The sequence below is a fragment of the Triticum aestivum genome, chromosome 1D, assembly GCF_018294505.1.
Source record: "Triticum aestivum cultivar Chinese Spring chromosome 1D, IWGSC CS RefSeq v2.1, whole genome shotgun sequence".
Classification (NCBI taxonomy): domain Eukaryota; kingdom Viridiplantae; phylum Streptophyta; class Magnoliopsida; order Poales; family Poaceae; genus Triticum; species Triticum aestivum.
In genome coordinates this window covers 12,927,821-12,943,161 of record NC_057796.1, presented here as the reverse complement: position 1 = coordinate 12,943,161, position 15,341 = coordinate 12,927,821, and the positions used below count along the sequence as shown (strand labels likewise).

The following is a 15,341-nucleotide window of genomic DNA, read 5'->3' as shown; positions in this document are numbered from 1 at the left end:
TCGTCTCACGCTTGCAGTGAAAAACAGGTATACCATTCGAAACCTAGTATGGCACTCCTTCATGAAACAGTTGAGCAAATTATCCCGATTACCGGAGAACTGAAGCTTCAAAAATAAGAAATAAAAGTTGAAAGAGTTCACTGGTCATAAGCTTAACCAACCGGTGTGCATCGCTGGATGCAGAGGCCAGGGATACATCCTCTTTTTTCAAAAAAAAAGTTCAAGATATGTATTATGGTTATGGACCAAGAAAGATGCCAGAACAAAATTTGAAAAATTCAAGAAGAGGTACATGATGTGGCAGTTGGTGCAAACATATGAGCTGATCATCATGATAGACTGATCGATCAGGCTTGCGACCATAATCCTACGAACTCTCACTGAGTGTGCCCCTCTCGGCTGCAACAATAATTTGTAAACTTGTTGGAGGGCGATCACGGGTTCGGACCAACCAGGGATTCTCCAAGAGGCGTAAAATGCTGGGTGGTTTGGAACTTTCAGAACACAAGAAACTTTGCAAGAGTTTATCCACATAATTTTTTCAGGAAAAGAGCCATATGAACTCTGTACATGGATCTGCTTCAGTTTGTGGTTTGTGCACCAGCACAGAGCACGGGGCATCTAAAAGAAGAAGTGGAGCCATGCTGTAAACATAATCTCTACACCTCACATCAAGGCTAGAGTATAAGCAGCTCCTCGGGTGCAAAAATAGAAAAGATGAATGGAATAAGGATAGCACAGATTGGGCATCTGGGAGCCGATGGACATGGACGGATCCGTTTTGTATATAGCACTCTGTTTTGAGGGAGGGGCCGCGGTTGGAGATGGTCATCCTTCGCATGCTTGTAATAGAACTTCTCGCCGCACCCTAATCCTCATGGGATATTTTCTCCCCTGCTCATGTTGCAATAGATTATGTTTATGAAATTCAAAGTTGCCAAGGATGAAAAACAAACCAGTTGTGCAGTTAATTGCAGAGAAACAAATCAATCAAAGCAAAAAACATGCAAGATTGCAAATCCCACCTCTGAAAATCATCTTGTCTTGCTGCTGTACTTGAAGTGGCTTTTATTTACTTTTAGCTTTCTTGGAGCACGCTAGAAACTGCCAAGCATTGGTGCGTGTTTCATAAAACAAAATATGAGTAATTAATTCTAAAAAGTGCACACGTACTGTGTCTGTAAATGGGGATGGGCTGCTAGCTGCTGCTTACAAATTGCCTGCAGATTAGAATGGATAGGATTGATTCTAGAGCACAACTATCCCACCTTCTCAGTCGGTCACCGTCATTCTTCTTCCTCTTGTTCCCATTCTGTGGGTAAATCTGCGAAACGAACAGAAATGAATGAGCACTAATTTGCATTGTTCAGTGATTGAGAGAGAATTAAGCCTCAGAGAAAGGACTCACAAAAATCAAAGACAACAATAGCAGGACGGTTAGGATGGACGGCCGCCGAAAGCCTCACCATAGCAGCTGCTTCGTCAATCTTATCTATAATCTCATCTTTCTCAGGACAAAGGGAAACCATGACCCGCCGGAGCGAAGGGAGGTGGTCCATGCCCACGTCCAGTTCACCGCCCGCGATGTGCAGCGCTCGGGCAAAGAAATAGAGGACTTCAAGCCTTGGCATAGCTCCTCTTGGAAAAATAGATGGCCCCGTCTGAAAATAGTACAAATAGCACTCCCTCAAACACGGGAATGCATCGGCGCCAACAATGAAACTTTCGGCGCGGGTGTACTGATCTTTGGTGGTCTCCAGATAGAGAAAACGAAGAGCGGGCAGCTTCCCAAGGATCTGAATATCCACCTCCGGCTGCACTCTCTTCACTTCTATTCTCAGGATGGAGAGGAGCGGAAGCACTGATGAATTAATCCACTTTGGCATTGTCAAAGTACATCCAACAAACTCAAACGTACGGAGATGTGGAGGGGGCACCCAACTGTCCCAGATGACATCAAACCTTAAGCCGCCTTGACGGAAAATTATTAGACTTTGCAATTTCCGCAGATTGCCAAGGGACACCACCAAGGAACTACACACACTATCATCGTCTCCAGTCCACTCAAGCTGAAGCACCCTCAGCTCAATCAGTTGCCCTAGCTCTTTCTCGATCGCAACAGTACCACCCACCTTCACAGTAGTCAGCTCTTCTAAGGACACCAGGTTCCCCATCCCAACTGACAATCTCACATCCGGATCAACATATAGGCACATCAGATGTCCTAACCGAACAACACTTGATGGCACCTCTGCAGATCCACCAACTCTTAAGTCCAGTGTTTCCAAAAACCGTAGCTTTCCTATTTCCATAGGGAGAATGCCAACTCGTGTATCTCTTAGCCCTAGGTACCTCAGGTGTAATAAATTCTCAACACAACTAAGATCAACCTTGTGGCTACTTTCCCCAAGATTGCAACCTTCTAAATCCAAAACGCGTAAAATTTGAAAGCTTGGAAGAGCCTGGATCAGATCAACATCAGTTCTAAAGAGAGTGACTGACCTCAGTTGTGGCATACTTGTGGCATCAACCCGATGGGTGGTGAGCTCTGACATGCTGTTTTGAAAGGATAACAAGCGAACCTTGATGTGTGAGCTAGGTTTGCTTTTCACAGTACCATCCAGTACAGTGACAAAGTTTTCTTCACTGGACAAGGAACATATGAGATCAAGCACCATGTCATGCACGCGACAAGCACTTGCCCTGCCTTCCACATCAATATCTACTGGCTGAATCAAGTTTCGATTTGCAAGCTCGTTAAAGTAACTCTCACCGAGCTCAAATGGTCTACTTTCTTGTTTTCCACCTTGGACAAGGCCTTCGGCTATCCACCTCCATATCAACCGGTCTCTCCTAATCTCAAAATCCTCTGGAAAAATACTTAGATACAAGAAACAAGTCTTCAAATGAGAAGGTAGATCGTAATAACTAAAGGATAGTATTCTCCGCATGTCCTTCACACTACCACCTTCTGCAAGTCCACGGCCCATAGAATTGAGTATGTTGTCCCATTGATACTTTGGCTTTATTTGTTGTTCATTACTAGCTAAAAGACTAGCTATAGTAATGATGGCTAGCGGTACTCCGCCACATTTCCTCAAGATATTTCTAGATACTTGCTCCAATTGACTAGGACAATCACTCCCTTGAGGAAAGATTCTTTTATAGAAGAGCCTTTGGGAGTCACCTTCAGTAAGAGGTTTCATCTCATAAACCATGTCATCACCAGATAAGTGGCATGCTTTTGAGACACTGATTTTGCGGGTTGTCATTATTACTGCACTACCGACACTCTTGGAGAAAGCACACTTGATAATTCGCCAATCTTCTTCATCCCATATGTCATCGATTACGATTAGGTACCTATAATTTTTTAAGAGGGTTAGTTTAAAAATCAATCAAGACATATCCAAGTTGCTAGCATACTCTCATCACTAAATTGTTTAAGATGTATTTTGTGAAAGGAAGGTTATTCTAACTCGACGAAGTTATGTAAACGATGCAAATCTATAGCTGGTTACATATACAGTGCTTAATTGGAAGATGCATAACGGACACAAATACAAAGCAATGGCAGCAGAACAGCAAATAAACACACTTTGAATATGCTATTCACTAGCATTATACGCCCTCTTGAAACAATAATGATCAGCATTCTGTAAATTGGATTACGGTGAAGAAACATATTTATTTCACTAATATGTTTATAATTGAATATTTAGGCTTAAGGTGAAGAAACTCATCAATAGGCTTTCAATTATAAAAATAGTTGATTACATACCTCTTACAGTGAAGAGACATATTCAATTCATCGATGAGTTGTTCTTCATCTCTAACAGCTTCATTGATAGATGCATACCTTTTTCTGTCAAGTTGATGTAACATTTTCTTGAAAATCTTTTTTATGTCGGGATTCCGAGACACCGAAACAAAAGCTTCACAATCATACTGCCCTATGAGCTTGTCATAGACTGCTTTGGCAAGGGTTGTCTTTCCCAGTCCGCCAGATCCAACAATAGAGATGGCCTTGGGTTGCTGCTTGCCATTTTCATCGCCCTCTCTCAACATCTTGATCAGTTCTTTCCTTTTATGTTCGATTCCAACTAGCTCTGAGACATCTTTGTACATAACTTCCAGGCGGGGATCAATGGTGTCTCTGGTCTCGCCGGCATGCCCTTCAAGCATGTACCTTTGACGCAGGTCACCCAACTCCTTGGCAAGCTCTTTTGCTTCGTCCATGGCGTCACCAATCTCATGGAGAGCCTTGCCTCTGCTGAACAGCTTGGTGGTCTTCTTCAGGAACTTCTTGACTCTGTTCTTCATGTTGTTGGGGCCACGCTCATGGTACTTGTTGCCCTCCACAAGGACCATAAAGGCGTCCACCGCATCTTCCATGTTGTAGCAGAGCTCTCTCACCTTGTCCGCCCAGATACGGACCTGCTCGTCGAGCTCCTCCGGTGGCTTCTTGCCCACCTTGCGCAGAGCGGCGTGCATCATCTCCAGCTCTGTGAGCAGAGATGTTACACCTTTCTTCACGCGCTTCTCCAGGTTGTACTCATCCAGGAGCAGGCCGCCGAGCTTGCGGAGCAAGGGGGTCATCGCTCCCGCGGCGATCTCCATAACTTCGTTGAGGAGGGTCAATGGGTCATCAAGGGTGTGTTTCTTTCTGTGATGGAGGCGTTGGTGCTAATAAGAGAGATGAACCAGCCTCTGCATGTATAAGGGGGGAATAGGAGGCCGACACTTTCCTTGCAGAAATGATTAAAAGTGAGAGCATCCAATGCTTTATCAAAAGCAGTATAGAGATTCCACAAGAAGAAGAAAAGTAGTAAAGAGATAAGATTTGGAGCGCTGGTGGTATCGATCTCCTACCTGCTTTGGGGATTTAATAAGGTGAAGCTATCCAGAGGTTGCCACTTGATAAAATGCCTATAGCACTAAAACGCCACATCCACATATTTTAATGGTATTTGGCTTAATGACCAACTAATCAGTAAGGGAAATTACCATACTGACCTCGCGGCATTTCTAATCAGTAAGGAAAAACTGTGTCGCAGGATTTCTGAATCTCATTTTTTCCAACAAACACAAGAGTATCCAGGTTTACACAAATACATCGATGAGATCTTATATTTACATAATCATTCAATTAAAGCAAATGTTCATTATATCACAGTGATGCAACTACAAGGATCTGCTTAGACAAGTAAAAAAAATAAGGGCCTGAACAGTAGCAAGATCAGTCCCCAAAAAATGAAAATTTTCGGGAGAATAATGATAACAGTTTGTGTAAACATCACCTGATGAATAAGATAAAATTACGAAAATACCTTGGACACAGATAAAAGAACTTAGTGCAAACATATATGACTTAAAGAGGTCAGGATTTGCCATGAAAGTAGAGATCATAAACCATAATCCAATTTTCATTAATTGCTTCGCTAAATTGTAACAAAACCTGCAAACATGTAGAAATTAGAGATTCAGACCAACCAAGGATTCTCAATGAGGTATAAAATACCGTAGTCGAATTTTTACAAAACATGGATAACTGAATGGGTTAACAGGTGCACAAGAAACTTTGTAACAGTTCGTCCACTTATGTTTCAGAAAAGCAATGTGCTGACAGTCAATGAAAATTACTAGCAGAACCATATTAATTCTGAACATTGATCGATGCTACAATCCACGATGATAACACCAACTTGATGCAATTAAGCAAAGTTACAGTCTTAAACTCAACATACTGCTTCATATAATTCCAGCATATACAAAATGATCACCCATACATTGCTGTAACTGGACCGATACAACCTGTACATGGCCCAGAGGCTAATAGCTGCGAACGTAAACAAAGATTATGCATACTTACTCTTCACAGGTCACCCTTACCAAGAACCTGACATATTACTCCTGCAACAGTCAACTGAACATCTTTGCGGTGCCGTGTTATGATGTAGCCAACGTGGATTGGCGCCAAATTTCTCGAACCAGTCAAGCTCCGGTTGCTGCTCGGCTTCTTCAGTGGCAGATCCCCATCCTTGTCCTTGACATCCTGCAGCTGTTCTAAGATATGGGAGCTTGCAATATGAATGTATAACAATTATGCAGTGCCATGTTGTTTCACTACAGTACAGGCAACAACTTGTGATGCTAACCTGTCTTAAGATATTGAAATGCCTGCATAATCTACAGGATCCAAAAGAAATCAGTTCATGTTGCATCTGAAACATCAGCAGTGAAAAAGTGAGAGAATTTAGAGCCTAGTACAAGAAATGGTTGAGCAAATTATCAGATTAGTGGGAGAGGACGAAAGGTACAAAATTAAACTAATCCAGCTTGCGAACATAATCCAACTCTCATCAAGTTCCTCTCTCAGTTAAAACCTCCAAACTTGTTTGAGAGATGCAAAATGCTGGGCGGTTCCGGAAGTTTCAGGACATGGGAAACTGAAAAAAAAAAACTGGGGCCGCACACAAGAAACTTTGCAACAGCTAATTTTCTTCAGGAAAGGGGCCATATCAACTCTGAATATTGATCTGATTCAGTTTGTGGTTGTGCAAAAACACAGCGCAGCGAACAGAAACTGCATCTAGAAGAAGAATTGGAGCCATGCTGTAAACATAACCACGACACCTCATAATTTATGCCAGGTCACACACACACACAAAAAAAAAAAACTCACCCTTAACACTGCTGCAACTGTATCCAGAGAACATGTGGATAAAATACTGCACAAGCACAAAAGATTTGGACTTGTGCAGACCGCAATGCTGTGTCTCCAGCGCATATGTGTAAGGCTCTCTGTACATATGTCCTTTCTTCTCCCCTGCTCATGTTGTTCCTTGTAATGCTTGGTACATTTATGTCTCTGAAATTCAGAGTTGCCGAGAATGAAAAAAAATAACTATTTTGCGGTAAATTGCAGAGAAACAAATCCATGAAAGCAAAAAAAAAAACATGTAAGAATGCAAATACCACCGTTGTAAATGTCGTGCTGCAGTCCTTGAAGTGGCATTTTGTTAACTGGGCTCTAGTTCACTCACTGAATTCACTAGACAGGGTTCAGGAAATATGCTGGATTCAGGTTACAAGCTTGATACAAGCACAATTGTGTGGAATAGAAGAATCAAGAATTGGGGGGGGTTAATTAGGGTTGAGAGCCTAGATAAACTATGATCCATGATTGATCTTCGATGATTTCCCTCCTGGCAATGTGAGCTTCTTATACTGTCCTTCTCAAACGACCCAGTCGTCTCCACTTACTAGCTTGTTCGGTTTACGTGGTCGGTTGCTTGTGCGACGGCCCACCACTTGTGCGGGCCTGGGCTCTTCATGGGCTTCTGGTCCACCGGCAGGAGAGGTGCTGACACAATTAATCCTATTGGTGGAAAGCTACAAAATGGCAAGCTGTTGGTGTGTGTCTGATAAACTTCTGAAAGAGAGAGGCATGGGCACAGGAGGTGAACTACTATGTGGTATGGGATGGTTGCTTTGTGTTTACCTCAACGTGAGCACTAGACCCCTCATGAATCTTCCTTTTATTCTTTGAAGAAAACTCCTCGCTGCACCCACTGAATCTCCGCGCAAAACGTTTCTTCTGCTTATGGACTTCCCTAAAAGGCTTGGCCAAATTGTTCTTACTGTCATAGCTCATGGTGCAACCATCTACATGGCACTGGCACGCAAAGGGCCTCTGCAACATTTTAAAAGGATATACATATATGTGAGGAATCGTAATCCCATATCCAAAGTAAAGTTCACTTTCTAATAATACAAGTGAAGTTACACACTTACATTTACATAAGATTATTATTCTTGACAAACTTTAAATACTAGATGTACATAAGATTGTAGACTTTAAAGCTGACCAAGCTCTTCTTTAACAAGTGTACTTTTTGTTATGACAATTATGACACTCTTTGAACAATATTGATAGTTTGTTTCACAATTGATACATTTTTCTAAACAAATATGATGGAGAACGGAACTGTAAAGAGATACAAATGACACCAATGTGGAGGCTGTAGCATCTAGAAATCGGCATGTGACCTCGGGATTGAAGGAAGCAGGGAGACGACAGAGCATAATACAAAAGTACAAATGAGAACAAATAAAGTAAATACGAAATACCAAGACGAGTAAAAAGAATGCTGTTTGATTGATCCCATAAAAATCAGATGAATATTATGTGAAATTTATAGAAGAACAAAAATGCTAGTGTTTCATTGGCCACATATATCAGTGGCTATATATGTTCAATTGTATTGATTAACAGAATACCAGTTGTTATGAAATTATATGTTAAATATTACGCTTGTCATATAATTTCCCAAAAAACTATTAGAATTTTGTAGGTTCTCCACTGGCTATAATCAAAGCAACCAAAAAATATTCGAAATGTAACCAGTGAGGATTTATAATATGTTTTTGGCTCACTTATAATTACTTTTTGGTAAACAATAGAAATACATATATAAAAATTTATATCTAAGAGAATAATGATGTTGCACGTGCAGCTGTGTGTGCCAATGTGCTAGTAATACGGTAATACCTTCTGCATCGGAGATGAAATGGCGTTACTCCTAGCTTCTGAATTTTTATTGTCTAATAAGGCCAAGTGGCACTCTATCCCACCACAGATTGTATTCTTCTCCAAGGTGTTGTTATCATCATAGAGCACTTCACTCATTTTGTCGACGCAACTGACTTCTATGTTAGCCTTATCACTATTCTGTTGCTCCAACATTTCAGTATCTTCTCTAGTATTCTTTGGCAGGTAGTCGGTTTCAGATTTATCTCCTAGAATATCCCCGTCACAGCTTTCAGAAGGGAAAACACCAGCCGTTTGCAGAGTCAGTTCATCATGACACGGATCCTTTTCCATTGGCTGAATCCTAGTATTACAACCATGCAGATCTTGACTTGATTTCTCACCAATGCCATGTTGCTCTGAACTCAGAGGAGTCTGGCTGCTGTGTACTTCTGCAGTACGAAACGATGTTATATACCTGAATCTATTTCAGGCACGGCACAAATATAAGGAACATCTAATATATGTTCTCTTTCCCTCGCAAAATAAAATAAAATAAGGAACATCCACCCCATTTCTCCCCTTCCATCCTATCCTTTTATTCTCTAGCCTATATAGGAGACAAGGTTGGGCCCCGATGGTGATGAGACTGACAAATGGTTAGAGATCTACAGTACATGTCAAGCTCTGTTCTCACCAGCTGCTGTCGGAGAAGCTGTGGCTGTGTTCCAGGCATGTTGCTTGGCAAAAAGGTTACGTTTGTTTGGTAGAAGGATGATGGTAGTGGTTATGGTTTGCACTTTGCAGTGCTGTGTGGGGTGCTTGCTGTCTTCTTTTCCCTCTTTTTTTGCTTCTGGAACTACAAAGACTATGTGGATGATGTTCTGCTAATTACATGAAAATGAAATTGGGGGCGGGAACACCTTAATTCGAAGGAGAAAACACAGTACCTGTTGATACGAGTGGGGCTTGTATGCCGTTGATGAGATGTGATCCATCTTTATCTTTAAAGTTCAGCATACTGTCCAGCAGCGTTTCATCACTCGATGTAGACCCCGTCATTTCCATCTCTGGAAGTCGTGCATTTTCAGACTGCAGAAGAGTGCCTTCCTGGAATGCATATTGAAATATTTTTACTGGCCTTTTATCATTCCCTGGAAGCTTCTGGCACCCAAAGCAGAAGTTAACGAACAAGCCAACATGCCAGGTCAGAACAAAGTAAACAAACAAACTTCATTGAGAATTCTCACAAAAAAAGTCCTCAAAATAATAGAATTAATTATGAAAGCCTCTTTTTAGATAGAACTAGCTAACATGACACGTTAGACCATAGTAAAATAAGCAAACTTCATTGAGAATTCTCTAAAAACACACACACACAAAAAGTAGCTCTCATATTCTAGTCATTAGTTACGGAAGTGATTTTTTTAGTTTTTTATGGAACATGCAAAGAACATTTGCAATAATTATGAAAGCCTATTCTAGCACATTTAACTATCCACATCTCTCCCTCCTCAAAGTCAAATAACCAAAAACAGAATAAACAAGAGAAACAGAGGGATTGAGCTTTACATGGTATTTGCGAAGATTACCAACTTCGTGATCACCATCACCATTAAGCTTGAATCCTGCTAGCATGATTCATGGGAACTCAGATATTATACTCTCATTAACAATATTTGTAGCGCACTCACTAGTGTGCAATTGTGCATTCCTTTAAGGGTTCGAATTAGGGGCAAGGTGGAGTTTTTTAAGAGAAGATCTATAGTTCTCCACACCAGTAGAGAATCAAGGATCATAGTAGCGTACCACGGTTGCAGCTTTCTTCTAGATGCATACCCGATTCATCACTGCGCAAGAATATTTATATTACTATTGCCGTATAACACAGAGTTAAGATAAGCAACTCTTCTTTTTGTTATTTTTTTAAGTAAATATATTAATTGAGGAAAGCATTTCTAAGGGCATCGAATGGTTTGAACTTATTGCACGGCCCTACTAGACAACCATACCTCTTCTTTCTGCTTCCGCTCTCGCTCAGTTCCCCTTCAGGTAAAACTGGTGCAATGTCTAGGATCACAATAGCAAAAAAGAAGAAACAGGAGTTAGATCAGGAGGTGCATTTACATGTTGCACAACATTCAAGCATCTCACGTAACTCATCCTAGCAGATATGCGAATGTAAGAACTGTGAGTCATTTAAAAATAGTATGACATGTGAGTCACTTCACAAACAAAAAGGCCAAATGATGGCAGATTTAAAAAACCTACCGTCGCTATGGAATAAGCAATCAATGTAATCAAGCTCTATTCTGTTAGCCTTTCAAAACAGTGAAGTGTAAGATTCCATGTGATTCCATTTTGCAGCATAACATCCATACCTATGTTGGTATCTTCCAGAGAAGACGTGGATCTGGAATTAGTTGTGGCCAACCCAGCAGGCGGCCATGACATCTGGTACGGGTATCCCCGAAACTGAAACTTGGCCAGCAGAGCCATGCTCTGCAAGTCGACCACAAACTGAGGGTCATGGTCGTCCTTGCAAAGTAGCGCTAGTCCATTGATCACCATGCGAACTTGACGCACCCGAGCAGATTCGCCAAGCAGTTGGCTCACAGGGATTTTCTTCTCGAGCCTCCACCATTTTTCCGATGAGTCAAGCTTCCACAATTTGTTGTTCAATGATGAGTGGAGCTTCCACATGTTGGTATCGAGTACCCAAACTTCCAAGGTGGGGGTTTCCTCGCCAGTCAGGCCTGTAAGGCACACGAGGCAGCCCTTGCCGTCCTCGATCTCTCCGATGGCGTATCTTGAAGGCACATGAAAGCTCAAGTCCGGCGGGAGAGGGCGCAACGAGAACTCCATGGTGCTCGTCTCAAGCACGAGCACCAAAGATTGTTGGGCGCACCTCCAGAAGACGTTGCCGGCTGCGTACATCGCCGTCGTGCCCCATTTCGGCAGCCTTTTTATGCCGTCCGTCGGCGGACTCACCCACGGGTGGTGGTGCCACTCGAGAGTGTTGGAGTCGTACACAAGGGCTCGTATCTCCTGGCTTTGCTGCTGCAGGGACACCACACGGAAGGACTCCATGGCTTGTGGCATCATCCTTTGGCCACATTGCCGCACGGTGGAGGACGTGCCAGTGCCACGGCCGGCGTCGAGCAAGCAATCCGCCAAGCATTGGCTGCCCGCCGTGCCATCATGTGGGCGGCGGGGAATACCCACTCGCCGCTTGGAGACAGGGTCGTAGATGCAGAGGGAACTATCCTCCAGGGAGAGGAGGAGGAGGCCATTGCGGCAGTCCCGGAGGCGCAGGCTCGGCTCGCCGTCGAAGCGGGTGAGGAAGAAGTCGCCTTTGCGCGTGACGGCGGTGATGTCCGGGTCGGAACCCCGGCCGGAGAGGGCTGGGTAGAAATGGGGCCACGGCGCGCAGCCGCGGCCGTCATCGGAGGCGAAGAGGCCGACGAGGGGCGACGACGGATGGCGCTCGCGGAAGCGGCAGAGGAACTTGGAGTCGGAGGCGATGCGGCGCCAGCGGCCGGAGACGAGCGCGGCTTGGGCAAGGGATGCCGCCGACGGGAGGCGGAGCAGGATCTCCCTGAGGATGTCGTCGTCGTGGAGGGGGTTGGCGACGACGGCTGCATCTGCAGGGCCCTCCTTCTCCTCAGCCATCAGAGATGAGCAGTTGGCGCACAACTGCTCGCGAGTGGAGAAATCCCCAAATCCCCACATCCGCCCCCAACATCCGCCCCAGCACCGCTGCACGCGAACGGAGAAATCCGGAATCACTACGGCCGCCGCCCGCTCGCCATGCCTAGGAGACAATGCGCGCGGGGACAGGGGCGCGGCCGCCGGACTTGTACGGAGCAGATGCGGCGCCGCACCTGCCGAATGGGGGAAGAAGCTGCGACGCGGCGGCCGGACGGGGGAATGCTGGCCTACCCCTCGAGGGGGGTAGTCTCGCAGCGGCAGATGTGGACGAGGTGGGCCGACGCGGCGGCCTGCCGGACGGCGACGAGTGGCTCGGTGGCTGCTGGACAGGGGAGAAGATGGGGAATGTGGGTGGGTGCTGCTGGATCGGGGTCAGGGAGAAGAAGGGGGTGTGGCTGCCGTCCGACGGGGAGAAATGCGGCGCCGCGGCCGGACGGGCAGGGGAGGTGGGGTCTGGACGGTGGAGCGCTCCGCTCCTCGACGGGTTGCAGCAGCGGATACAGTACGGATCATGCCGGGCTGGGGCTTTTGTAACGCAAAAATGGGTCATGGTCACGCAGAAATCACATATTTGACCTGAGGGCAAAATCACATCACGATCTGACCTGCTTCCGGAAAAATTTCACTCTGCTGACCCTTTCGAGTGGCGCCCGACAGCTAGGCGCCGCACCGTACTGTGCAGCGCCTCTGTCTTAGGTGTCGCACCTCCTGCCAGCGTGGCAGCCCGAGGCCAGGCGCGGCCCCACACACAGCTGTGCAGCGCCTAAGCGCTGGGCGCCACACTTGTAATGTGCAGCGCCTAGCGCTTAGGCGCTGCACACTGACTTAAAGCGCATCGGCCTAGCCCGACCAGGCAGTTCTTCCCCCTCTCCACTCACAGAGAGCAGCGGCGGCGCCCCCATCGAATCCCCCCCCCACATCCCTCTCAGATCTGAAGATTTGATCCGTGGATTCGATCTCCAATCCATCCTACTAGGTAAACTCCTCCGTTCCCTTTCTTTTCCTCCGTAAAACTATTGCCATTTTAGAGATTTGTCCAAGATATGATGGAACCCTTGATTTGCTTGATTTGTTTGATTTAGGATGTGTAGTCATAGTGGTAGTACCGTAGTGTTGTTGTTAGTGATCCATCCTACAATATAGTTAGTGAAACCCTAGATTGTTTAGTTTTTTTAGATATGTACCCTATATAGTTAATGAAACCTTAGATAGTTAGTGATCCATCCTACAATTTAGGATTTGTTTGATTTAGAGATCCATCCTACAATATATGTTTCTTGTTAGTGAAACCCTAGATTGTTTATAGATAACTATGAGATGTTGAGTTTTGTAGACATATATGAGATGTTTGTTTAGATATATATTAGATGTTGAGTTTATTTGAAATATTAGATGTTGACTTTATTTGAACACATATGACATATTCATTGTGACATATTCATTCTTGTAGTTGAACACATATTAGATGTTTAGTGTATACCGATATTTGAGATGAAGATGAACTCATATATGTTTATTGTTTGAACTTTGTAAGGATGGTTTGGCTTCTCGACGATGTCTACGACACACAACACCGGGCCTTCATGATGCGCGAGAAGGGGATGGTAATAATGCGTAATCTAAATATTTTGCAAATTTGCTTTTAGTTCATGTTATAGCATCAGGCCAAGAAGTTAAGGCGGTTATCGAATCTTCTCGGTTGCCGTGATCCTGAATTTGATGAACCATCTGCCTCTAGGTCTGGTACACCATCAGACCCCTTATCTGACCATCAGGGGCCGATGTGAGTTCCTCATATGCTTATGTGGATGATGAGGGTGCGGTCACCCAAGAGGTATGCCTAATCCTTTAGATGTGATTCTCACTTGATTACGATGCCGGTCTTCACCATATTGTTTGATTGTGTGATAGGGCGATGAGCTTGATGATGACATGACTTTGGCGGACGCTCAAGTTCGGTCCGCATATATGTTGAAGCCTAGGCAGCCCATACGCCGGTACACACCCACAGACTTTGACAACAGAGGCAACCCAAAGGTGGTCGTAGGGACCTCGCGGATGGCTAGCTTGGATGATGCGGCGGAGGAGGAAGTGGAGGAAGAGGAGGCTCATCCGCCCAGGAAGAAGAAGATTGCCTTTAGGCGTGGCACCAGGAACACGCGCGAAAAGCATTAGTGCTTGTGTTTTTTACTATGGAAGTGCTCTTGTAGCCGTTTCATTAGGTTGATTGAAAGTGCATTATATCGACTAGAGGGGGGTGAATAGGTGATTTTTATAAATTCTTCACTGAGGAATTTGTGGGTGAGGAAATTCCTTAGCGAGGAACTACTTGCAGCGGAATAAGTACTCACAAGTATGCATAGCAGAGCACAAGCATAGTCATCATGATGAAATGAAAACAAGCACAGAGTACAGAAAGCGTAAACACAGGATAACACAGGATGAAGACAAACACACTGAGGAAATTGAGAAAGTCTTCAGTCAAAGTCTTCAAACACAGATATGAACAATTGCACAACACAGCAATGAGGAAATGAAAGAGTTGAGGAAATAGAACCAGTTGGCTTGGTGAAGACAATGATTTGGTAGACCAGTTCCAACTGCTGTCTCAGTTGTACATCCGGTTGGAGCGGCTAGGTATTTAAACCTGAGGACACCCAGTCCCGGACACACAGTCCTCACCATATTCTCCTTGAACTAAGGTCACACAGACCTCGTCCAATCACTCGTGGTAAGTCTTCAGGTGACTTCCGAACCTTCCACAAACTCGGTCACTCGGCGATCCACAATTTCCTCTTGGATGCTCTAGACCATGACGCCTAACCGTCTGGAAGAAGCACAGTCTTCAAAGGTAACAAGCGTCGGATCCACGCAGGATCAATCTCTTCAGTGATGCTCAATCACTTTGGGTTTGTAGGTGTTTGGGTTTGGGTTTTTCCTCACTTGATGATTTTCGCTCAAAGTCCTCGGAGGATGGGACGCTCTCAAATGACAAGTGTCAGTTTCTCTCGGAGCAGCCAGCCAGCTAGTGGTTGTAGGGGGGCGGCTATTTATAGCCTAGGGAGCAGCCCGCATGATAAGACATAAATGCCCTTCA

General features: G+C 44.6%; 2 protein-coding genes across 24 annotated transcripts; both read right to left on the bottom strand.

Moving 5' to 3' along the window:
- Nucleotides 1-513: 513 nt before the first annotated feature.
- On the bottom strand, nucleotides 514-7,208 carry LOC123179963 (disease resistance protein RGA5). 13 transcript variants are annotated; one of them, XM_044591884.1, is made up of 8 exons: nucleotides 6,982-7,208; nucleotides 6,686-6,871; nucleotides 6,159-6,224; nucleotides 3,782-6,061; nucleotides 1,467-3,363; nucleotides 1,214-1,324; nucleotides 1,026-1,104; nucleotides 514-894 (listed from the first exon to the last, which is right to left on the bottom strand). In XM_044591884.1, the coding sequence occupies exons 4-7, from the start codon at nucleotides 4,618-4,620 to the stop codon at nucleotides 1,069-1,071; spliced, it is 2,883 nt and encodes a 960-aa protein (XP_044447819.1). In that variant the 5' UTR covers nucleotides 4,621-6,061; nucleotides 6,159-6,224; nucleotides 6,686-6,871; nucleotides 6,982-7,208; the 3' UTR covers nucleotides 514-894; nucleotides 1,026-1,068. The 13 variants fall into 13 exon arrangements, 8 of the variants coding, with proteins under 8 accessions (XP_044447819.1, XP_044447821.1, XP_044447817.1 ...); XM_044591886.1 differs by lacking the exon at nucleotides 6,982-7,208 and having other exon boundaries at nucleotides 3,782-5,458; nucleotides 5,873-6,055; nucleotides 6,686-6,858; XM_044591882.1 differs by lacking the exon at nucleotides 6,982-7,208 and having other exon boundaries at nucleotides 3,782-5,458; nucleotides 5,873-6,061; nucleotides 6,686-6,857.
- LOC123179965 (uncharacterized) lies at nucleotides 6,999-12,768 on the bottom strand. 11 transcript variants are annotated; one of them, XM_044591889.1, is made up of 9 exons: nucleotides 10,915-12,763; nucleotides 10,546-10,603; nucleotides 10,343-10,383; nucleotides 10,106-10,164; nucleotides 9,484-9,697; nucleotides 9,231-9,392; nucleotides 8,555-8,985; nucleotides 7,505-7,696; nucleotides 6,999-7,395 (listed from the first exon to the last, which is right to left on the bottom strand). In XM_044591889.1, the coding sequence occupies exons 1-9, from the start codon at nucleotides 12,263-12,265 to the stop codon at nucleotides 7,240-7,242; spliced, it is 2,664 nt and encodes an 887-aa protein (XP_044447824.1). In that variant the 5' UTR covers nucleotides 12,266-12,763; the 3' UTR covers nucleotides 6,999-7,239. The 11 variants fall into 11 exon arrangements, 10 of the variants coding, with proteins under 10 accessions (XP_044447824.1, XP_044447826.1, XP_044447828.1 ...); XM_044591891.1 differs by having other exon boundaries at nucleotides 9,484-9,694; XM_044591893.1 differs by having other exon boundaries at nucleotides 9,484-9,643.
- Nucleotides 12,769-15,341: the final 2,573 nt, after the last annotated feature.

Bases quoted from the DNA above. Each gene is read 5' to 3' on its own strand.
- LOC123179963 (XM_044591888.1), bottom strand. From the start codon at position 4,620: ATGGAGATCGCCGCGGGAGCGATGACCCCCTTGCTCCGCAAGCTCGGC. The intron at 1,325-1,466 runs GTGAGGCTTTCG...TTCGTTTCGCAG, and splicing joins TTGACGAAGCAGCTGCTATG to ATTTACCCACAGAATGGGAA. The intron at 1,105-1,213 runs GTAAGCAGCAGC...AATGCTTGGCAG, and splicing joins TTCTAATCTGCAGGCAATTT to TTTCTAGCGTGCTCCAAGAA.
- LOC123179965 (XM_044591889.1), bottom strand. From the start codon at position 12,265: ATGTGGGGATTTGGGGATTTCTCCACTCGCGAGCAGTTGTGCGCCAAC. The intron at 10,604-10,914 runs GTATGGATGTTA...TTGTGATCCTAG, and splicing joins TCTGGAAGATACCAACATAG to ACATTGCACCAGTTTTACCT. The intron at 10,165-10,342 runs GTACGCTACTAT...GAATCATGCTAG, and splicing joins AGAAGAAAGCTGCAACCGTG to CAGGATTCAAGCTTAATGGT.